At 24.1% G+C, this 26,612-nt stretch overlaps 1 protein-coding gene across 1 annotated transcript; it reads left to right on the forward strand.

The window, feature by feature from the left end:
- The first annotated feature begins 11,954 nt into the window (after window positions 1-11,954).
- Window positions 11,955-22,184, forward strand: LOC145850070 (uncharacterized). Its single transcript, XM_082955215.1, has 8 exons — window positions 11,955-12,447; window positions 12,540-12,663; window positions 14,373-14,840; window positions 16,682-16,833; window positions 17,254-17,294; window positions 17,488-17,558; window positions 20,314-20,425; window positions 22,085-22,184. The coding sequence occupies exons 1-8, from the start codon at window positions 12,367-12,369 to the stop codon at window positions 22,182-22,184; spliced, it is 1,149 nt and encodes a 382-aa protein (XP_082811341.1). The 5' UTR covers window positions 11,955-12,366.
- The last annotated feature ends 4,428 nt before the right edge of the window (window positions 22,185-26,612 follow it).

Raw genomic sequence — 26,612 nt, forward strand, 5'->3', positions numbered from 1 at the left:
TATTTAACTTGATTATTTGAACTATATAAATACAAGCATCAATTAATTTAATAAGTATAAGTATTTTGTAAAGAAAGACAAAAAAACCAAAATTGTATAACTTTTGTCCAATTAAATTAACATTTAAACCATTAGATAGTTGCATGTTTAGCATTTTCATAGGCTAAAGTGTTGTAGGTAGTTATGACAATATAAATATTTTCTAAATACTTTATGGCAAAATTAAGTACTATTAATATAACTATATGTCACAAAGTTTGATTGGATATCATAAATGAATATTTGTCTTATAAATAGTAGTCAAATGGTAATTTAAAATAAAATTTGAGATAAAGTTCCATTGTGGTAAATTTCTAAATGCAAAAATAAAATTAAATAAAAGGCAAGGTTTACACACATTAAAAACAATTTAAAACAGTTTGAAGTTTTTTAAATTTCAGAATGACTCAGTCTAAATCAGACTAATTTAAAAGTTTCTGAAAACAAAGTATGGCTAACTATTTTACAAAAAAATTTGTTAGAGAACTGATGTTGTTGATTTAATTTTTTAAAGGATTTGATTTAATAGAACAGTTGTTTAGCTCTAAAGAGTGGAAACTTAAAAATATAAACAATAAAATTAAACATAGATTATGTTAGCTTCTAAATTGTTATTAAGATAAGTCATGAATTTAAATGGCCAACAAAATTCTAACATGGAAAATATCCAATGGTTTTTAAATGTTTGATAGAACTCTTCATCAAGCCTGATTAAATGCAGTAACTTTTATTTAAATTTGTTAGTTTAAAAAATAGTTAGAAAAAAAAGTACATCATAATTTTTCTGTATATGTCCTTTCAAATATTTATCACCATATTTAACCAAGCATCCATTGATAATGGGTGGCTTGTACATAGTATTTCATTTTTTCTCATCATATTATGTTTTAATTGTTTTCTTTTGAGACAAGCTCTGACTTGGTAAGTATCTTACCAATTATTGCATGAGTTTGGCACTTTTTAGTCCTCAAAGCTAGTTTTTATTTCTTAAAAGTTTGCAAGTGTTTTAAATAAAAAGTTTTTTGAAGAGTGAGACAATTTAACTGTTAGTTTTAATAAGATAGTGTAGAATAATAAAGTCCTTCTTTTAATTAAACTATCTTATGTATTTAAATTTTCAAGTATGTGACATCAAAAAACAAAGTTATTCTTTTCTAGAGCAATAAATACAACTTGCATAAATAATCATTATGTTTTGGAAATTTAAATTATGTGGTTGCATTATAAATATTTTTAGAAATGTCCAGTCTGGTATTAGAACTTCAGTACATTTGGTAATAATTAATTTATTATTAAATTATTTGTATTTAATTAAGAAGTTTTATTTATATTAAACAATTAAATATTACTTCTTAATTAACCTTTTTTTTTCACTATTGGTTTAATATAAGGCTGATTTTGATTAGTGTTTGATCACTCAGATTAGATTGGCCTCAATGCTTCAAAAGCCTGTCATAGATTAGCCATAGCATTTATAAAAAAAAACAAAATAGTTTGTCTCTTTTATTGTTTATTTAGGTATTTAAAATATCAAAATTTTTAGGTTACAAGTGTTGATTATAACTTATTATTTTTTCTGCAACTTATTTGTGTTGACAGGACATCTTCGGAATATACAATCGATGAAATTTTGACCATTGATGAACATGAATCGTCTCAAGGACACAGCAACCAGATCTCAACCAAGGAAGGAGACTAAGTGTTCACTCTCAATAACAAGGTAAATACATAATAATTCTTTTTTGTTCTAATCATAAACAACAAATCATAAACAGTTAAATACAAAGAGAGGTGACAATATTTTCTAAATTGATTTAATTTTTTTCAGTGAAAGATGTTTGAATAATTAGTCTTCATAACTTTGACATCATTAAGTATTGCTTTAAACACATCAGAAAATTAAAAAAATTGCTAGTACATATTATCATTATTGTAAATATCAAGTATACTTAACATTTTTCTGTGAGCTTATTAATAAAAACTATTGTGGTCATTACAAGTAAATAGTAAAACTTAAGAAAAAAAACGTTAAATTTGGTTTAAAAACTAATAATGAATTTGGTTTAACTATTAAACACAATTAAGAATGCTTGTTTTTAGGAGGTGGATTAATTTATAAAATAATTATTTAATTATTTAAAATGTTGTTACAACAAAATTAATTTTACTCATTTATAGTATTATGATAGTTTTAAATGTTAAAGTTTAGTGAAGAAAAAAAAAAAATTCTAGTGTTTTTCTTAAACTCAACCAATTTTGTTTTCACTAAAAGTAGTAAAAATAAAGAAAAAGGCTATGATAAAATTAGATAGTAAACCATACTTGATTATTTTTGCCCATCAACAACTATATATATAATGTTATGTATTGATATGTATTATAAATAAGCTTGATGATAACTTACCACTTAAAGTTTATTGATTCCTGAGATATTAGCAGGCTTCGAACTAAATTTTCAAATTATCATTAATTGAGAAATTCATAAAATGTAGCAAACTTAACTATTGAAAAAATTATTGAAAAAAAACAACGAATTTTAATTTTAAACGTAACAATCATATTTCTAAGGTTCAGAAATAATGTCATTAATCTTTTATAACCACAGTCTTAACAAAAAATTGACCAATTTTTTAGTTTTTTAAGCTCTAATTTTGGTTTAGAAAAATTGTATTTATAAAATAATGTAAAAAAAAATATATCCACTAGGTGGCACCACGGAGTCGCAATTTTGTACCGAGATTGAAAAGACTAAGAATTAAGAAAATAATTTTAACTTCTTTTACGTGTTTTTCTGTCACTGTTATGGCTTTCAAACCTTAATAATTAACCAAAAAACGTAAATTACAGGGATTTTCACATATTTTTCAATTATTTCTAGGGATTTTCAGAATATGTAAAATTTTAGGGATTTGTAGGGAAGTGGGAAGCCTGTATTAGTTTTAGTTAGATGTGTTGATTAATGTCAGTGTTTAAGTATTTTTAAATATACAAAAACTATGAACAAATAAAAACACAAAAGCAGATGTTATTCAGCTATTTATAGTTATAGTTTCACAGAGCTAACTTTAAATAATTTACATCAATTGTTGTAGGTTATCAGTTTGTATATTAATAAATTGTGTGCATAATATAAATGTTAGTGGAAAGTTATTTGTTTAATTTATAAACACATAAATTATAAATTGTAAAGCATAAGTATTATGAACATAATAGTTTTGTTAAATCTTACAATAAAATATTGTCATTATTATTTGAAATCGCTATAAGTTTATCATTTGAAGCTGTTGTGTAACTTGTTTTATACTATCTATGTTAATTTCAAACTGCTGTTAATGAAATATATTTAGTCCAACTGAATGATTAGTAATTATCTATAGTATACAGCAACCTGCCAGCTAGGTACGAACTGCCGGTATGATACGCACTTTTTAGCCGAAGAACACAGTGATTAAAATAATTTCATTAATGAAATGTTTTACACTACATATTATAATTTTAATTTTGTACTTTATTGTACACTGCCGGCTGGGTACGCATTTTTGCGATGTATTCAAAGTTGGTAGGTTACTATAAAAAAGTTACTACCAAATTAAGTTTAATATAATATCCATTTGAAAGTGTTGTTATTAATAGAAAACTTATAATTTAATAATATTTAAAGTTACCAATTTTCAATTGTTTTCATTCCTATGTTTTATTGAGCAAACGATTTAACATATTAAAAAATTAAGTTGTCGCTTGTATATAAATAACACTAAAGCATGTAAGCTAGTATAACAGTTAGTATAATAAATAATCTTACACCAAATCGAACAACAGGATGTTATCGAGTTTGCGGAGTACAGATGTGGAGTCAACTTCAATGGAGTAGCAACAACTACTTTTTCAGCTAAGACGAGTGGAAAGATACGCACTGATTTAAATTTTGTGTTTTATTTTTAATAAACCCATGCCAATTTACATTTTTTTGATTATTAATTTCATTACATTTTAATTTGCCACCAAAGTGATATATAAAATTCCAATTAGTTGCATTTATGCATAAAGCTTGTTTTAAAACCACTAAAAGTTCTATTTTTACTTGCCATTGTTGCATTAAATTGAAATATTCTGTCTTATACCAAATTTAAAGCATATTATATAGTCCAAACATCAAACTCTTACCATTTTTAGTTGATATTTTTAAAAGTTTAATATTAATAATTTCGCAGAAAAATTATTGAAGAATAGGAGTTTTGTAACAAAATTTAATGTCCTTACAGCCAGTTCATAACATTTACTGTATTTAAAAATAAACTGTTCCTAATAGATACCTAAGTTATATTTATAGAATAAGTCCACGATTATAAATTTCAAAAGAATTTGACAAATAGAGTACTTGTAGTTGTTTAGCAACATGTTTTATTGTTGTTTTTAAGCAATTTTTTCAACTATATTGGAAACTAACGGTCTCCTAAATCAATATTCCGTAATCTTAAGGTCATTGCTACTAACGTAGATTACGAATCGGTTAATTTAATTATCCAAAAATATTACAACACGTACAGTAACCTCTCGCTTATTTACGCACATTGTGTCCATAGAAAAAATGCGTAAAGATACGAGAGGTACCAAAATATACTTACTATAATGGATGTTTTTTAATATTCTTCTAGTTAAAAGCAGACTGGGGACTTCCCACTTTAAGTATTTTGTTTACTTTATTTGAAATTATGAAAAAAAAAGATAAAACTATACTTATAGTACAAAATGTATTTATATAAAATAAAAATACGAGTAGAAAAACTTAACTAATTTCGTTAAAAAGTAGATTTTTAACTTTTGTTTATATTTGATATTTAACATACTACTTAGCTATTTATAAATAAGTATCTTTTTACAATTATAAAATGATGTTTATTCATATATAGGGCGAGAGTGCTGTATTGTTTATTCGTATTTTAAACTCTCATGATTTCATAATTCTTTTAGAACTTGTATTTAATCTCTTATTAACAAAATTTCTGATATTCTGAGGTATAACTAAATGTTTACCAATTAGTCAAGGATAATAAGTCTAAAAATATAAAGAGATGAGTTAGCATTTAAAAATTTTAAATTTAAAGTATGTGCATCAATTTTGTGCATCATCAAAAAAAATTATTCTTTGATATGGAACTAAGCCATTTTAAAGTGCATAATGACACTTCTACAATTGTCATAGAATACAATAGCACCAAATATACAAAGCCTTTTTAAAATACATTATCAAAACGTCCATCTACTCAAAATTAACACAGCACCTCCCCCTAATAAATAAAATTAATCAAAAGCTGAAAAAACGAAAAAGTGCCGGTAGGCACTTCTTCGTTTTTTTCAGCTTTTGATTAATTTTTATAAGTTTCACTTTAGGGAAATTCCCAAAATTCGCGGGCGACTCCCCTTAATTAAATTTTAAAAATAAATAAGACCTTTTTTATATCACAAAATACTATAGAAACCACTAAATATAACATTATTTTTCGAGATACATCCCAACAAATTTTAAGTATGTAACTTATAGTTTTTAAAGTTCCGTTTAACTGAAAAGAACTGTTTTGTGAGTAACATGTACCAATATAAATTGAACAACAGTACAATTGATCAAGCCATACCTAAGTTTAATAATTATTGTCACATGCCTATAACAGCATAAATAATAATTGCATGCAAATGAATAATATCATCTGAAAATTATTTGTAAGAGAAGACATATGAAATATAACACAATGGCAATAGACTTTAAACATTAAGACAGCTATCTAATGATAGAAGCAATCATTTTAAAATATGCAAATACACTCTTAAGCAAGTCTATAAAAAAATTCTAAAAGGTTGATTTTATTACAGTTAAAGATACTTGTTTAAGATGGAAGCAAAGAATTTAATTAGTATGACTTTCTTTTTTAGTTGCTTGAAGCTTAAATAAAAACAATGCTGTTCAGCCAGTTCAAAAGATTCTTCTAAGATGCTACAAAATTTAAATATGTATTCACATTTGTAAGAACAATGCAACAAGCAATTGTTTAAAACTTCAACAAACAAAAAAAAACCATTATTTGTCAAAAGATGCTGATTTATTACAGTTAGAAATACCTTTGTAAAATGAAAACAAAGAATTCAAATAGCGCAACTGTCAAATTGTGATTGCTTGAAGCTTTCAAATTATCTTAAATGTATTTCAACACCAGTGTTTCATCAGTTTGAATAAGAATAATGATGTTTACAAGTAATAACTCCAAACTCTGAAACAAGTATGTATATTCAGCAGTTACAAATACAATAAGAAGAAATTGTTTGAAATTTCAACAAAAATAATACAGAGCTCTTTGTTAAAAGATGTTGATAAACATGTATACATTCACACATACATTGTAAAAGAAAAACTAGACTGACCAACAAAAAAAGCATATCATAAACTAGAAGTGTTTACAACACAAGGGCTTCAAGAGAAATGATTCAAGTGTGAAATAAAATTTCTTCTAAAATCTAACTTTATTGTTTACGTCACAAATAAAAACAGAATTTGTAGAATTGCGCGGTCCTAATAGCCCGCCTAAGATGTATGCAAATTTTTCTTTGCTTTTTTGTAATGTTTTAAAAGCTGATGTCTACTTTAGCTGGAAATTTAATTATTTTCTATCTTTCAAATATTTTTCAAAGCTTTCGTTTATTTAAACCAAAGCATAACTTGTATTTTTAAACCAAGGCATAACTTGGTTTGCATCTAAAAGTTTGATACTAGTAAAATAGTTTAATGTAAACTATTAATTTCAAGTTATAAAAGTTAAATCGTCATAATGAAAAACTAGTGAATTTAGTAAAAACCTCAAGTATCAAATTTCAGTATTTATTAAACAATAAAGAACTTTACTTAAATAATATTTCGGATAAATGTAGGTTAATCAGGTGGTCAAATAGTCGGATTGGCATGGTCTTTTTTTTGTAAAAGAAATCAAAATAGAATGTTAGATATTATTGTGAAATACCACTGTAAAATAAGCCTGAAAGTTTGATTTAACTTATTTTTTTTTTAATTTTAAAATAGTTTGCTTCACAATATTGTGTTCTAAATTTACATAACTTATTTAGAATATAGAAATTAACATTGTAATTTTGTGAATGTAAATGTTATTTCTAGTTCAAAAACAGAAAACAGAATCATATATTTATTTTTATTAAAATTTTTAAGTAAGATTTTTGAGAAACATTTCATAATTTTTTTTAACAAATTCCCATATACAATACAATAAAGTTATTTTTAAAAACTAGTTTAAACTAGAGTAGTTAAGAGAGCAGAAAAAATGGAACTCTAAAATTTATACATAACAAGTTAAACATTCATCATTAAAAGTTTAGCAAAAAAGCAAAACTAAATCTTTTGATAGTGACAAAATTTAAAGTAAATATTATAAATATTTAAAATAAATATATGCATACTTTATATTTTCAAAAGATTGCATAGGCTTTAAGGAACCAGCCAAAACTTGCGCTTTAAAAATAAATCACACTTTAATTAATGATTCTCCTTATCTAATCTTATCATGTTAAAAAAAGCTAAGGTTATTTAATTTATTTGCTTAACACATAACTTTTTTATTTAATTATGATATATATTAGATTAGAAAAACTTCTTTAAAAATAAACATTGAAAACTAGAATTATTAGTTTTTTTTATAATTAAACAAATAACAATTGTAAAAAATTGAAGTTTTTTACTTTTTCTGTGCAAAATGATTTTAGTAACTAACAAAATCTCTTACTAAATCCATTTAAAAAAATCAATGTGAGTAAAAATTCACTACACTAACTATTCTCCCTACTAAACTTAATTTAGTAGTTAGTAGTAGTTTTAACACTAAATCATACTTAGATGTTGTAATTTATTTAGTTTGTTTTTTTTTTGTTAAATATTTAACTTTTTCTAATAAGTGAATTTTTTTCTTTAACAAAACTTATCAGAAATGTTTTCAATACATTATTAAATCAATAACTTAAAATTTTATAATCGAATAAAGTACATTATAAACATCAAGTAAAATACTTATATGATGTTGTTTAAGGTCAATAGATAATAGTTTTTAGTTTTTATAACTAGTATAATGTCTTAACTTACATTTGTTACTAAAGTTTATTAAGCTTTAGTTCTCTTTTAAAGTATTGTTAAGATAGATAAATAATTGTGTTGGTAACTTACGAATTCTAAATTTAAGTATGTAAGATTATTAAAGTTTGTTTTTTGTTGTTCAAGACTTTTATATTTGCAAAAATAAAAAAACCTAAATTGTTAAGATAAATTAACATTCAAAATGTGACATAAACTTGCGTTCTTTAATGTATTCGTTGAACCATGACCAAAATATTGCAAATAATAGCTTAGTTAAAGTATTTTTATCTAAATTATTATGGACTCTGAAGAACTATCCACACCAAGCAAGGATCAAAAAACTGTTACAACAGATCAGTCAAATAAGCTGTCTAATTGCAAGATTCAACAGAGTTTTGGTTGCTTCTTTCCTCAGCTAACAACTTCTACTGTTCGGAATGACTCAGGGTACAATAGTTTTAACGCCCAAATGAACAATGACTCGTACTATCCTCAAAATTTAGGTAACCAACAACATGGTCATTACGTACATTCAAACCATCCCTATGATAACAATAGCTTGTCTAACACCCAGTATCTAGGTCCACAACAGCCACAGATGATGTCTTTGCAGAACAACAGTCAACAATATGCGACTTTTCAGAGACATTATGACGGTCGAAATGCTTCTTACCAATACAACGGGAGACCAATGACTCATGTGCAGAAATATAACCAAGGAAACTTGGTTCACTATTAATATAAGCTTGGTAACATAATATTAATAACTATAAACTTGGTAACACTTATAAAATAAGTATATAACAATTATATTTATAAAAAACTATGAAGGTTAAAAGCAAGGTAAAAAAATATGTAGTTTTTTTTAAAAGGTTGTTGGCTGTAACCACAAATCAAAAAGTTATCGATATTTGTTTTATCAGATTTTCGAATTGTTGGCAGTTATATAATTTTATGGCAATTATATAAATTACGCATTATATGATTTTTAAACATAAATCAGTTTAGTTGTGATTAATTTAAAACTTAAACGGGTATTTAGGAAAAAATTATTTGTTTTATCAGGTTTTCGAATTGTTGGCAGTTGTATAATTTTATGGCAATTATATAAATTACGCATTATATAAAATCAGTTTAGTTATTATCAATTTAAAGCTTAAACGGGTATTTATAGCACAAATATTTGTTTTATCAAATTTTCAAATTGTTGGCAGTTATATAAATTAAGCATTATATGATTTTTAAATATAAATCAGTTTAGTTGTGATTAATTTTAAAACTTAAACAGGTATTTAATGGCACAAGTTTATGGCAATTATATAAATTACGCATAATGCGATTTTTTAAACATAAATTAGTTTATTTGTGAATAATCTAAATTTTAAACGCGTACTTAGTGATAATAATGTTTACTTTATTATTATATTATTTTTTCAATCGTAATTAGAGTTAATTGATACCAGAGATGCTAAATCGCAGAGCACAAAATCCCCGCAGTAGAATAAAAAATAAAAAGCATGGCAATAGAATTAAAATTTCTTATGAAAGCAAAAGCTGTATTTTACAAGTTGAGAACATAAAAGTTTCATATATTCAATTACACCAACATATTTAAAAGCATATTGTTTTTATAAGTATGAATGCCTTAAATGTAAGTTTATGTATTTTATTTTCATAAGGTTAATTTTATTCACTTTATTGTTAATTTAATCATAACTACCTATTAATCTTGTAGTAGTAGGTAATGTTTGGTTAGAAAAATTAAAGAAAAGTATCTTCCACTTATTTAAATGGTTAATAAACTAAAAACATTGTAGCTTTGGAACTAATCGATGTTAAATTAATTTATTATTTGATTTTTTTTTCCAAAAATTAGATGCAATAGACAAATTATTTTTTCTTATATCCTACTTTTATCAAATTATTTGAATTTTTAAACTTAAAAATAAAGTTTGATTATTATAATTTTTTAAGATTCATTATAAATTATTTTATTAAGACATAGATTTCACTTAAAAGTAATTTGAATATAATTTATTATTTTTGTTTACAAACTTGAAACTACTATTTGCTTAGATTAAATCTATTTAAAATTTTTAATGTGACAAATTTATTGAGTCTTTTTTTATTATAATTAGGTAGTTTATCTAAAAAAAATATTATACTTGAAAGTTTTAGTGTACAACTCAAGGTTTTTAAAACTAGTTTTGTAAATTAAGCAGAGTTGAAACAAGGTCAGGAAAAGCAGAAAAAAAAGATAAATAACAAGAATAGTAAGGTTTTTTTTTTAAACAGTCAGGAAGTTTGACTAAATATTAAAAAATACCAGATTTTGTCAGTTTAAATTCACTGAATTCCTTATATTCAAAAACAAGTCTTTGAATGGTAAAAAATTAATTTAAATTCTTCAAAGTGTGATTAAAATTGAAAAAATTTCCAAGAATTTTACAAAATTACTTAATGCCTTCATCTGGTAAAATTAAATGAATATCTCTTATAAAACTGCAAAATGTTTCTATTAAAATTTTTTTAAACTATCCTACTAGAACAAACAGTTTTTGTAAGCAGTTTGATAATCTGTAGCATTTTTTAGTAAAACAATAATAATACACATAAGTTTGTTTATCTAGCATATGTTAGAATTGAATTGTTTTTTGTTTAAGTAAATAAATAATTTCATTCTAATTAAACACTAGGTTTAGTGTTTTGGGTAATAAGTTTATGTTTATAATTTACCTCATTATAATTTTTTCAAAATTGTTTAAATTTTTAAAATAAATTATAAAAGAGGTGAACTTCATGGTTAAGTTTAATTATTTATAATTTATTGTAGAATAGTTGTTTTTTAATATTTTTTACATAAATAAGGGTAAAATATTTACTACTAATTTTATAAATATTGATAAACTGAAATATAAAATTGAAGGCTTTATTAATTCCAAGTTTTTGAATATGTATTATATTATTTGTTTAAATTGATAATTTGATTTAGAAAAGTCAGGAAAATTGTAATAAAAAGTCAGGAAATTGTTTAAAGAGTGGATAATAACTATAGGGTTGCTATTTTACCTAGAAATTAAAAATTCTGTACTTTGACAATTAAGGCAATTAAAACCTTAGCAAAGCTGAAATTAGATATAATTTAAAAAAAACCTACATTTTTTAACAATAAACCTAAAAAACCTGAAATTCTTAACAAGTTTACATAGTTCGGTAATAAAATTTAACTTGATTCAAAGATATTTCATATAAATAAGTTTTTTTTTATCAACAAAAAAAACTTTTTTTCATAAAACGCATTTCAATAAACTTAAGTATTTTTCAATGGCTTATGCTATCAGGGTTGCCACTTTACCTGGAAATCTGTTTTTACCTGGAAACCTGATACTTAACAACTAAGGCAAAAAAAACCTGGAATTTGAGAAATTTTTAACCAAAGACTTAAAAAAACATTCAGTTTTTAACAATTTCAGCATGTTAAGTAGTACAATTTTAACTTGACACAAAAAAACTATCATATAAATAAGATTTCAATTAAAATTTTTTAGTTATAATACACATTTTAATTAACTTTATAGTACATATACAATGTTTTTTTATTATTTAACACAGTTTTTTATATTAGACATAACTTTAAACTGAAAATAAACCAAAATACATGTAATTTTAAAAGCCTTGTAGAGATTTGAAAAACCAGGAAAAATTTATAAACATGAGTGGCTACCTTGTACTATTCCAAACAGTTTATAACAATAAATTTAACTTTAAACTAAAGCTAGACTCTAAAATGTGTATTTTTGAAGATTTTTTGAAATCATGTAAAAAATTTAAATAAAAATCAGGTGGCTATTCTCAGGGTTGCCACATAGTCAGGAAAATTCAGGAAATCAGGAAAAACTAAGAAAAATGACAAAAGTCAGGAAAATTCAGGTCAAAATGGGGGGTTTTTGAAAAAATTCAGGAAAAATTCAGGAAAAAAATTTATAAAAACCTCAGATATTGTCAGTTCAAATTTATTTATTTCCTTTTATTTCAAAGCCTTCGATTAGTGAAAAATTAATTAAAAATTCTTTAAAGTCAGACTAAAATTGCAAAATGTTCCTTAAATTTTACAAAATTACTTAATTTTCAATGCCTTTTTTAGTAAAATTATAGTAAAAAGTCAGAAAAATCTTGAAAAAAGTCAGGAAAACTTTAGTAAAATGTCAGGAAAAAGTCAGGAAAAGTCAGGAAAAATTTCTCAGCTTGACTTGTGGCAACCATGCTATTCTGTAGTAGTTAAGGTAAGTCTCTAATGGTTTTTTTTTTCTTGGATTTAAAAATAGTTATTAAGTTACACACTAAACACATTACTTTAGCAGTTACATTTTCGTAGGTAACAACCGTTGAAATTATTTTAGATGAAATTTCAGACCAAGAAGATTTACCAACTTTAGATTTTCCACCACCTAAAAAGATGAGGTACCAGAAATCTTGGGAATCTGTTTATGAGTTAAAAGGTTTTTTTATCTCTAACAATTTGTAGTATTTAAGAATACACATTTGAGTATTTCAATTTTGAATTCAACAACAATTTTTTTTTAATACTGAGCTTTTTTATTAAATATTATAAAGGAAAGTTTTCATGTTTTTATTGAATTAAATTAATTTTTCCATTGTAATTTTTGAAATAAAAATAATTTTTAAATAGTTTTTAAAGTATTTTTTGTAATTTTATTTCAATAATACACAAAAAATTTTATCATCTAAAGTCAAAAATTCCAATTCACTTTTTACCTAAAAATTAACATTTTGTTTTAATAATTTAATAGTTAACAATACTTTAGCATGACATTTTTTTTACTTTAGTACTAACCTTTGACTACTTTATTTAAATAAATATACTTAAAATACATTTTATAATAACAACACACAAATTAAACTGTTAATTTTATTATAAAATTAAAACCAAAATTTGTTAGTATAAAACAAAGTTCGCTTCATAGACAAAAATTGAATTTCTAATTTTATTATTTAAGTAAAATGGTTCATAGAGGCCATAAGGCGGTGAGATGGGCAAATTATTTATTTACAACAATTTTTTGGTTTTACACCTTACAAATTATCATGATTTTTGTTTGTTAAACAAAAAAAATTTTTTTATTTTTGTCATAAAATACATTTATTTGAATATTAAAAACATTTTTCTGACAAATGGTTTGTGGTAATATCAAGAATTCTTTATAAAATTTTTTAGTATATTGCTTTCAATTACAAAAAGAAAATTTTTATTTACTATTTTATAAATGCTAAGAAGATTAGCTTTGACTGATTTAATTACTAGACAGATCTACTTAGTTTTTTTATTTCAAAAAAGAATTATTTCACTGCATTGATTAAATTTATATATAAATTTTTGATAAAAGTTGTGATATAAATAACAATTTTATTATAAGCAAATTTATTATCCCATTTGTAAGCTTAGATTTATAAGATAGATTTAACTAAAGCTTTTATTAATTGAGAATAAATAAATAAAAAAAAATTGTTATTTATTGATCTTGTAGTGAAACAAAACTTTAAAAAGCACGTTTTAAAAGTAAATACATAATTAGCTCAAGTTGAACTGTGATGCTTACATCAGGCTAGCCACTTTACCTGGAAGCCCATAATTTGTCAAATTAACCCACAAAAAAAAACCAGGAATGTTTGTATTTTTGAAAAAAAATCGGAAAAACTTCAAATTAAAAAAAAACCTGGAAATTTTAACATTTTAAGCATTGTCAGTAGTTAAATTTTCGATTTGACACAAAAATTTATAATATAAATAATATTTTTTTTCTTCATCTAAAAATTTTTTATCTACCAACACATTTATTGTAAGTTTAAAGTATCTTTTTAATGTTGTCATACTGTTTAACACAGTATCTTACTTTGAACCTAATTTTCGACCAAATAAAGATTAAAATTGTGAACTTTTAAAATTCTGTAAGAATTTTGGAATACTTTGAAAAAAATTTGAAAATACAAGGCAACACTATTACATCTATTAAACTGTTTAGTTTATTGTGAAACGTTTTTGTTAAATCATTGAAATCTCAATTGTTCACTTATTAATAAAATAAATATTAGATACACAACTTATTTATAAACAAATATAAATAGTGTTTAATGTTTTATTAGTTATATCTGTTATGTCAACTATGTGTAATGCTGTTTTACTTATTAGATTGGATTGCTCCAACAAATTGTGAAACTAAAGCTTTTTGCAAGTGGTGCAATGTAGAACTACAAGCAAAAAAGAGCAACTTAAAAGTTCATTCTTATTCTGACCGACATAAACGCGCATCTCCAGTCACAAATAACCACAACTCAATAAATCAGTTTAGGATGGAAAAATCTTTTAAACAGCAATTCAACAATTTCCTTAAAGAAAACGTACGCCAGACAGAAGTCCGGTTAGCATTGCAACAAGCTCTTCACGGGAACTTGCTAGCAGGCGAACACCAGATAGATGTCATGAAGACACTTGGGACAGCTCACGAATCAGCAACGCTTAAAAGGAGGAAAGCAAAAATGATTCTGTGCAATACTCTCGCACCAATTTGCAGAAGACTAATCATAACTGATTTTATGGTGAAGCATTGTTCTTTCTATCTGGATGAGAGTACAGATACTGCTGGACAAAGTTTTCTAGGTAAGAAAATAACTTTTAAGCTTTGTTAATTTAATTAAGTTTAAATTTGTTATTTATTTACATACATTCTGTTGAATATAAAAATATTTTAATACTAAAAGCTTATTAAATTTAAATTTCAAACATGAAATAAGCTTTAAACACATTGTTCTTTGTTTTATTTTTTTAATATAGATTAATTCTTGTAACACGTTAGCTGTAAAAGAAAATATTTTGTTATGCAATGAGTTGGACATTTTTAGATTACTCAGATGTAAGTAGGTTTAATGACAGTTAAAGGAAAAAGTTTTTATTTTACAGAATTTAATAGGTTAATAAATTAAAATTTACATAAAATTAAAGTTAGAATTACTATGATTTTTTTTAATAATTATACAGTAAACTCGTTCTAGTAAACTAAGTCAGTTTCATTTCTAACATATATTTGATTTTTGTGTTGACTTTTATTTAATAGTTTAAGAAATATGTCAAAATATTGTTGATTTTATTTTTCTAATAAGGAGAATGATTTAATTATTATAATATTTATTAAACAGCAAAAATTTTAATTAATAAAGAAAATAATGAATAAATTAGCAATTTGTTGCTTTAACGAGCAGGGTTGCCACTTCACCTAGAAACCAGGAAAAACATGGAGTTAAAATTTTAGGCATAAAAATACCTGGAATTTTGTACATAAATCTTTAAAAGACGTTGAAAAACCTGATATTTTCAATAATTTTTACTTGTATAGTAATAAAATTTGGATTTGAATAGAAAATTATACCCTATTTTTCAAAGTTTTTTGTCATCATCAATTTTTTTTTATTAATGAACCATTTATAAAGCAGCTTTAGTGTACCTTTTCCATGTTTTTATACTCTTTAATACAGTTTTAACATTAAACTTAACTATTAACTTTAAACAGACCTTAATATGTGTAATTTTAAAAACTTGGAAGAAATTTAGAAAACCTGGAAAAAATTTTAAAAATACCGAGTGGTTAACCGGAAGCAGTTTATGTTCAAATAATTATAACAGTTTTCCTTTTATATACAGCGGTTGTAATTACAATTAAAGCTATACTTTCTTAAACTTTTGTTCTACTACCTTCAGTTGTTTAACTAGAACAAAGTGGTAGTCCTTTAATTTCACAGATTTTATGTACTTAAAAGTTCGACTATATTTGGTATTTTTTAACTTTCTTAGATATCTATTTAAAAAAGCATGAGTAGTAGTTACAAACAGATAATTTTAAAACATTTATATTTTGTTTTATTCCAAAGTATACAGATTATAAGTTCTTTTCATTCAAAATTTTACAGTTATTAAACTTATAACAAAAAAAATTAGAAAGCTTTATGTTTGAATCACAGGTGTTAGTATTTGTTATCTAAGCAAAATAAAGAAAACTTCAGTATCTACATTTTTACACCTCGAAGACCTTGGAAGAGACAAATCAGCCTTATCTATTGCTAACGCATTCAAAAGAGTCTTAAAGATGTATAATCTTCAGTTAAAAAATGTAGTTTCAATATGTAAGTATATATGAACTGTTACTGTTTTTTTTTCATTTTTGTATTCTAGTTATGTATTTATTAAATATGTACTACTAACGTGTTTTTAATTTTAAATTTAGATATTAATAGTAAATTAATTTTTGTTTATTTCAGCTATTCTCTGTGTATTCTTGCTAACTTTTATAAACTAGTTTTAATATCTTACAATGATCTATCTTTATTAATAGACTTAATTTGATTTTATTCAATTGTTTAAGAAAAGTATAAATTTAAGCGCAAACTGGTCTTATAATTTAAGAAAAATATTTTTTTTTTTTTTTAACTTAGTAAATATATTTTTAGGTACAGACGGAGCTGCTTCCATGACAGGAGTTAAGAATGGAGTAGGACAAATTCTGAAAAAAGATAATCCCAGGCTTATAACAATATCCTGTACAAATCATGCTTTGCAAAATGCATGTTTAAATGCAACTAAAGCTACAATACCTAATGAAGTAAGTATTAAAACTATTTTATATAAATTATTAATTCAATTGTTGAATGAGAATTTTAGTAAGCTGCATTTATTCAAGTTACAAAGTTGTTTTTTTATATTTATTTATGATATTTTATTATATTTTAATATGTTGTATTAAAAAAAACCATTGTTGTTGAATAAAAGTGTGTATACTTTTAAATTAAATAAGGTTGAGGAGCTTATTAAGAAAACGTTCAACTAGAATTGAAACATTTTTTTGCTAAATTTATCGGTATATTATCAGTAAAATTCAATAATATATATCACTAGTAAAAGTTACTAGAACTTTTTTAACAAATTTTAGTTTAGGTAGTTTTTTAAATTTTTTATTCTAATTAAAACTATTTGTACAAGGTTAAAAAGCTTGGCGTTTGCTTATTTTTTAAATATTATATAGGTTGTTGTCTTTTTAGATAAAGTAAAGTATAGTGTTAATCTGTTTGTTGAATATTTTTATCATAAATATAATATTGGTAAAGTACAAAATTATAACTCAATGTATGGTTTATAAATTACTCTTTTTCATTCAAAGGTTCAATTCAAACATTAGTAATAAAAAATTCCTACAATTACTTTTTACATTCTTAAGCCAATTATTACCCAAAATTATAATAAATTCTATTTTTCTCAGATCAACCTGCAAAAGAATGGAGTTATGCTGTGACAAATTTCCACTTTCAGATACATTGATAGAAGAAGTTGGTAAGTCTAGTTTGTACAAACCAAGAAGCCAAGATGTCAATGAAATCTTGACAAACGAAGAGTACAGCAAATTTAAACCTTCAAATTTGACAATAATTGCAGCAAACAATGTAATATAAAATTTCAACAAAATTTTTGCGTGTTAAAAAGCAGTTAATTTAAAAAAAAAAAAAATGCTTTTCATTTAAAGTCAATTCACTATTTTAAAAACACTTTTACTTGAGTGACTGTTAAAGCATTCTACTGTTTAAATTTGTTGTGACTGTATTTTATTCAAAAATTTCAAATTTGTTTATTTACAAAGTTTTGTACATTAATTGCTAAAATTTCTTAGACTATTTGTACTTTTTTACATATTTTGTAGTAACAATAATAAGTTCAATAATAATCCAACCGTTAATCGCGCTAATTTTTTATCATATGAGTATTATGCTAAATTTCTTTTGCCTAACAAACTTTAAAATTTCTCATTTTCTTAGTTTTTATTAAGTATTTTTTAATACTTAAAATTGTTATTTTAAATTTCCGTATAAACTTTTGTATTTTTTAAAATTTTTATATAAAATTTTAGGTTTTTAAACAAAACATTTTTACTTCAATTCAGCTTTTTTTTTAAACAATTTTCTTTATTTACCAATATAGATTTTTTTTTAATTGCCATAACTGCTAGTTATTGCAATACAAATTAGTTTAAGTCATAGTGCTGTAAACTGCCCTTATTTTATGCACTTGTTCTTTTATTAATAAACATATAAAATTAATCCAAGCTCTTTATATATATATCAAAAAAGTATGTAGAGTATATAGCTTGTATTAGTATAATGTTTTGTAGTGTCGAAGGTTTGTATAATTTTTTTAATTACAATATATCCTAGTTTTTATTTTTCACAAACTTTGAAACTTGAATTAAATGAATAAACCTAGAAGTACATAAGCAACTTACAAAAATAAATTACTTTTTAGTTAACTATACTTACAAATTAAACATTGAAAATGGTTTAAAACTTAAAGATAAATGAAATAAGTAATACTAGTAACCTTTTAGATTTTTTTTCTCTTAAATAAAGTTTTATTTTATGAAACAAATTAAAGTAGTTTAACATGAATTCCTTTAAATGTACAATTTCAGTCTTTGCTTTATATCATAGTCATTGTTATCTAATAAAATATCTTTTCACTAAGTTAACATTTTTAGCTGCGAATATTCTTACTGCAAAAGCTTTAGTATAATTAGATTGTTATAAAACTTATAGCAGAAAATATTTTTAATTTAGTTTAAAAAAGTAAATTAAGCTTAAATCTTTAACAAACCAGTTAAACTGACCTTATTTTTTTTCATTTAATAAAAATTTAAGGTATATAAACAAATTAATTTTTGATAAAAATTTTCATAAGAAAAAAAAATGTTAAAATAAGTAAGTAAATTGTAAATTAAACACTTATGTAGTTTTTCACTTTAATAAAATTTTTTCAGGAACAAAAAAAAAATTTTGACTTTAAGAAATATAAGACAAGACGTGAAAGTTAGTTAAAACTTAAAAAATTAACATGCATTATTAAAGTTTTAAAATTAAGTGAATTACTCAAGCGTACGATTTTGGCTTATAAATTTCTTTTTTCTTCTAGCTCTCTCACTTTTGCGCTAAAACTTTGCGTCTATTTGTAAAGTTCTTAAATGAAGAGAATAACTCGAGCGCGCTCCAGCGTACCACTCACTTTTCACTTTACTTTCTTTTATTTCTCCAAATTTCTCTCAATTTACTATAGAGCTTTAAAGCGCGTGTTTACAATTAAAACAGCTGTATTTAACTGCCATCTTGATTATACCATGTCTGATTGATACCATTTAGTGATATTTGTTTCCGTTTAAACGCTTGATATAAAAAAGTGAACACTTTTTTACTGAAACGTTTTCAGATTAAAATGCTACTAATTAAAAAGATTTTAAAGTTTGTTTACAATAAAATATGTTTACTTTATTTAGTTATTGTTTGTCATTGTTACGATTTATATACTTAGCATTTTATGCAGACGAAATGTTTTGAATAGTGAACAAGACACCTAAAAATAAAAACGACCAAATTGTTTTAGGTAGACTTTAGTAAATCAAAACATACAGCTTTCTTTTCTCCAAAGAACAAGTAAGTATGATTTTAATTTAACTTTTATTTTAATCTTATTCTTTTGTTACAAAAAATTATTAAAGCATCACCATAAATTTATATAAAGATATTTAAAAAAATGTTGAACAAAGCTTTGGACATTTAATAAATCATAATGTTATTATATACAACTTACACATATGGTTGAAAATATTAAATAGTATAACTTATCATATTTACTGTGATATTACAGGGTTGCCACTTTACCTGGAAAAACCTGGATATTGACAATTTAGGCAAAAAAAACTTTGAGTTTGAGAAATTTTGAAAAAAAAAAACTGGAAAACCCTGGAACTCTAAACAGTTTTATCATGTTAAGTAAGAAAATTTTGATTTGACACAAAAAGTCTACCATATAGATAAATAAAATATGTCATTATTCTAAGTTTTTTAATTAAAAAACACATTTTAAGAGTAGCTTAACAGTATCTTTTTAATGTTGTTTTACTTCTAACATATTTTTACCTTATATTTGATTGACCCAGAAGCATTTACTTTTGAAAACTTAAATGAAATTTCTCACAAACCAGTAGCCAACCTGTTATTAATTGAAAAATCATCACTTTGTATTTTCTGTTTTATTTTTTTTTCAGCCCATATGATCAGAGTCGGATTAGCCTCTGGATTTGATCTACATTTGGACAACAAACAGAAGAAGCTGCCCACAATTTCACCAGGTTGGAAATATATTTTGACAACTAGAAAGTTAATATTATTCTAGTAATTGATATTTAACTTGATTATTTGAACTATATAAATACAAGCATCAATTAATTTAATAAGTATAAGTATTTTGTAAAGAAAGACAAAAAAACCAAAATTGTATAACTTTTGTCCAATTAAATTAACATTTAAACCATTAGATAGTTGCATGTTTAGCATTTTCATAGGCTAAAGTGTTGTAGGTAGTTATGACAATATAAATATTTTCTAAATACTTTATGGCAAAATTAAGTACTATTAATATAACTATATGTCACAAAGTTTAGTTGGATATCATAAATAAATATTTGTCTTATAAATAGAAGTCAAATGGTAATTTAAAATAAAATTTGAGATAAAGTTCCATTGTGGTAAATTTCTAAATGCAAAAATAAAATTAAATAAAAGGCAAGGTTTACACACATTAAAAACAATTTAAAACAGTTTGAAGTTTTTTAAATTTCAGAATGACTCAGTCTAAATCAGACTAATTTAAAAGTTTCTGAAAACAAAGTATGGCTAACTATTTTACAAAAAAATTTGTTAGAGAACTGATGTTGTTGATTTAATTTTTTAAAGGATTTGATTTAATAGAACAGTTGTTTAGCTCTAAAGAGTGGAAACTTAAAAATATAAACAATAAAATTAAACATAGATTATGTTAGCTTCTAAATTGTTATTAAGATAAGTCATGAATTTAAATGGCCAACAAAATTCTAACATGGAAAATATCCAATGGTTTTTAAATGTTTGATAGAACTCTTCATCAAGCCTGATTAAATGCAGTAACTTTTATTTAAGTTTGTTAGTTTAAAAAATAGTTAGAAAAAAAAGAACATCATAATTTTTCTGTATATGTCCTTTCAAATATTTATCACCATATTTAACCAAGCATCCATTGATAATGGGTGGCTTGTACATAGTATTTCATTTTTTCTCATCATATTATGTTTTAATTGTTTTCTTTTGAGACAAGCTCTGACTTGGTAAGTATCTTACCAATTATTGCATGAGTTTGGCACTTTTTAGTCCTCAAAGCTAGTTTTTATTTCTTAAAAGTTTGCAAGTGTTTTAAATAAAAAGTTTTTTGAAGAGTGAGACAATTTAACTGTTAGTTTTAATAAGATAGTGTAGAATAATAGTGTCCTTCTTTAATTAAACTATCTTATGTATTTAAATTTTCAAGTATGTGACATCCAAAAACAAAGTTATTCTTTTCTAGAGCAATAAATACAAATTGCATAAATAATCATTATGTTTTGGAAATTTAAATTATGTGGTTGCATTATAAATATTTTTAGAAATGTCCAGTTTGGTATTAGAACTTCAGTACATTTGGTAATAATTAATTTATTATTAAATTATTTGTATTTAATTAAGAAGTTTTATTTATATTAAACAATTAAGTATTACTTCTTAATTAACCTTTTTTTTCACTATTGGTTTAATATAAGGCTGATTTTGATTAGTGTTTGATCACTCAGATTAGATTGGCCTCAATGCTTCAAAAGCCTGTCATAGATTAGCCATAGCATTTATAAAAAAAAACAAAATAGTTTGTCTCTTTTATTGTTTATTTAGGTATTTAAAATATCAAAATTTTTAGGTTACAAGTGTTGATTATAACTTATTATTTTTTCTGCAACTTATTTGTGTTGACAGGACATCTTCGGAATATACAATCGATGAAATTTTGACCATTGATGAACATGAATCGTCTCAAGGACACAGCAACCAGATCTCAACCAAGGAAGGAGACTAAGTGTTCACTCTCAATAACAAGGTAAATACATAATAATTCTTTTTTGTTCTAATCATAAACAACAAATCATAAACAGTTAAATACAAAGAGAGGTGACAATATTTTCTAAATTGATTTAATTTTTTTCAGTGAAAGATGTTTGAATAATTAGTCTTCATAACTTTGACATCATTAAGTATTGCTTTAAACACATCAGAAAATTAAAAAAATTGCTAGTACATATTATCATTATTGTAAATATCAAGTATACTTAACATTTTTCTGTGAGCTTATTAATAAAAACTATTGTGGTCATTACAAGTAAATAGTAAAACTTAAGAAAAAAAACGTTAAATTTGGTTTAAAAACTAATAATGAATTTGGTTTAACTATTAAACACAATTAAGAATGCTTGTTTTTAGGAGGTGGATTAATTTATAAAATAATTAATTAATTATTTAAAATGTTGTTACAACAAAATTAATTTTACTCATTTATAGTATTATGATAGTTTTAAATGTTAAAGTTTGGTGAAGAAAAAAAAAATTCTAGTGTTTTTCTTAAACTCAAGCAATTTTGTTTTCACTAAAAGTAGTAAAAATAAAGAAAAAGGCTATGATAAAATTAGATAGTAAACCATACTTGATTATTTTTGCCCATCAACAACTATATATATAATGTTATGTATTGATATGTATTATAAATAAGCTTGATGATAACTTACCACTTAAAGTTTATTGTTAACTGAGATATTAGCAGGCTTCGAACTAAATTTTCAAATTATCATTAATTGAGAAATTCATAAAATGTAGCAAACTTAACTATTGAAAAAACTATTGAAAAAAAACAACGAATTTTAATTTTAAACGTAACAATCATATTTCTAAGGTTCAGAAATAATGTCATTAATCTTTTATAACCACAGTCTTAACAAAAAATTGACCAATTTTTTAGTTTTTTAAGCTCTAATTTTGGTTTAGAAAAATTGTATTTATAAAATAATGTAAAAAAATATATCCACTAGGTGGCACCACGGAGTCGCAATTTTGTACCGAGATTGAAAAGACTAAGAATTAAGAAAATAATTTTAACTTCTTTTACGTGTTTTTCTGTCACTGTTATGGCTTTCAAACCTTAATAATTAACCAAAAAACGTAAATTACAGGGATTTTCACATATTTTTCAATTATTTCTAGGGATTTTCAGAATATGTAAAATTTTAGGGATTTGTAGGGAAGTGGGAAGCCTGTATTAGTTTTAGTTAGATGTGTTGATTAATGTCAGTGTTTAAGTATTTTTAAATATACAAAAACTATGAACAAATAAAAACACAAAAGCAGATGTTATTCAGCTATTTATAGTTATAGTTTCACAGAGCTAACTTTAAATAATTTACATCAAATGTTGTAGATTATCAGTTTGTATATTAATAAATTGTGTGCATAATATAAATGTTAGTGGAAAGTTATTTGTTTAATTTATAAACACATAAATTATAAATTGTAAAGCATAAGTATTATGAACATAATAGTTTTGTTAAATCTTACAATAAAATATTGTCATTGTTATTTGAAATCGCTATAAGTTTATCATTTGAAGCTGTTATGTAACTTGTTTTATACTATCTATGTTAATTTCAAACTGCTGTTAATGAAATATATTTAGTCCAACTGAATGATTAGTAATTATCTATAGTATACAGCAACCTGCCAGCTAGGTACGAACTGCCGGTATGATACGCACTTTTTAGCCGAAGAACACAGTGATTAAAATAATTTTATTAATGAAATGTTTTACACTACATATTATAATTTTAATTTTGTACTTTATTGTACACTGCCGGCTGGGTACGCATTTTTGCGATGTATTCAAAGTTGGTAGGTTACTATAAAAAAGTTACTACCAAATTAAGTTTAATATAATATCAATTTGAAAGTGTTGTTATTAATAGAAAACTTATAATTTAATAATATTTAAAGTTACCAATTTTCAATTGTTTTCATTCCTATGTTTTATTGAGCAAACGATTTAACATATTAAAAAATTAAGTTGTCGCTTGTATATAAATAACACTAAAGCATGTAAGCTAGTATAACAGTTAGTATAATAAATAATCTTACACCAAATCGAACAACAGGATGTTATCGAGTTTGCGGAGTACAGATGTGGAGTCAACTTCAATGGAGTAGCAACAACTACTTTTTCAGCTAAGACGAGTGGAAAGATACGCACTGATTTAAATTTTGTGTTTTATTTTTAATAAACCCATGCCAATTTACATTTTTTTGATTATTATTTTCATTACATTTTAATTTGCCACCAAAGTGATATATAAAATTCTAATTAGTTGCATTTATGCATAAAGCTTGTTTTAAAACCACTAAAAGTTCTATTTTTACTTGCCATTGTTGCATTAAATTGAAATATTCTGTCTTATACCAAATTTAAAGCATATTATATAGTCCAAACATCAAACTCTTACCATTTTTAGTTGATATTTTTAAAAGTTTAATATTAATAATTTCGCAGAAAAATTATTGAAGAATAGGAGTTTTGTAACAAAATTTAATGTCCTTACAGCCAGTTCATAAGATTTACTGTATTTAAAAATAAACTGTTCCTAAAAGATACCTAAGTTATATTTATAGAATAAGTCCACGATTATAAATTTCAAAAGAATTTGACAAATAGAGTACTTGTAGTTGTTTAGCAACATGTTTTATTGTTGTTTTTAAGCAATTTTTTCAACTATATTGGAAACTAACGGTCTCCTAAATCAATATTCCGTAATCTTAAGGTCATTGCTACTAACGTAGATTACGAATCGGTTAATTTAGTTATCCAAAAATATTACAACACGTACAGTAACCTCTCGCTTATTTACGCACATTGTGTCCATAGAAAAAATGCGTAAAGATACGAGAGGTACCAAAATATACTTACTATAATGGATGTTTTTTAATATTCTTCTAGTTAAAAGCAGACTGGGGACTTCCCACTTTAAGTATTTTGTTTACTTTATTTGAAATTATGAAAAAAAAAAGATAAAACTATACTTATAGTACAAAATGTATTTATATAAAATAAAAATACGAAATAACTAATTTCGTTAAAAAGTAGATTTTTAACTTTTGTTTATATGTGATATATTTGATATTTAACATACTACTTAGCTATTTATAAATAAGTATCTTTTTACAATTATAAAATGATGTTTATTCATATATAGGGCGAGAGTGCTGTATTGGTTATTCGTATTTTAAACTCTCATGATTTCATAATTCTTTTAGAACTTGTATTTAATCTCTTATTAACAAAATTTCTGATATTCTGAGGTATAACTAAATGTTTACCAATTAGTCAAGGATAATAAGTCTAAAAATATAAAGAGATGAGTTAGCATTTAAAAATTTTAAATTAAAAGTATGCAATAAACCTAATTTGTGCATCATCAAAAAAAATTAATCTTTGATATGGAACTAAGCCATTTTAAAGTGCATAATGACACTTCTACAATTGTCATAGAATACAATAGCACCAAATATACAAAGCCTTTTTAAAATACATTATCAAAACGTCCATCTACTCAAAATCAACACAGCACCTCCCCCTAATAAATAAAATTAATCAAAAGCTGAAAAAACGAAAAAGTTCCGGTAGGCACTTCTTCGTTTTTTCAGCTTTTGATTAATTTTTATAAGTTTCACTTTAGGGAAATTCCCAAAATTCGGGGGCGACTCCCCTTAATTAAATTTTAAAAATAAATAAGACCTTTTTTATATCACAAAATACTATAGAAACCACTAAATATAACATTATTTTTCGAGATACATCCCAACAAATTTTAAGTATGTAACTTATAGTTTTTAAAGTTCCGTTTAACTGAAAAGAACTGTTTTGTGAGTAACATGTACCAATATAAATTGAACAACAGTACAATTGATCAAGCCATACCTAAGTTTAATAATTATTGTCACATGCCTATAACAGCATAAATAATAATTGCATGCAAATGAATAATATCATCTGAAAATTATTTGTAAGAGAAGACATATGAAATATAACACAATGGCAATAGACTTTAAACATTAAGACAGCTATCTAATGATAGAAGCAATCATTTTAAAATATGCAAATACACTCTTAAGCAAGTCTATAAAAAAATTCTAAAAGGTTGATTTTATTACAGTTAAAGATACTTGTTTAAGATGGAAGCAAAGAATTTAATTAGTATGACTTTCTTTTTTAGTTGCTTGAAGCTTAAATAAAAACAATGCTGTTCAGCCAGTTCAAAAGATTCTTCTAAGATGCTACAAAATTTAAATATGTATTCACATTTGTAAGAACAATGCAACAAGCAATTGTTTAAAACTTCAACAAACAAAAAAAATCATTATTTGTCAAAAGATGCTGATTTATTACAGTTAGAAATACCTTTGTAAAATGAAA

Source organism: Thalia democratica, chromosome 2 (genome assembly GCF_965202585.1).
Source record: "Thalia democratica chromosome 2, ktThaDemo2.hap1.1, whole genome shotgun sequence".
Taxonomy (NCBI): Eukaryota; Metazoa; Chordata; class Thaliacea; order Salpida; family Salpidae; genus Thalia; species Thalia democratica.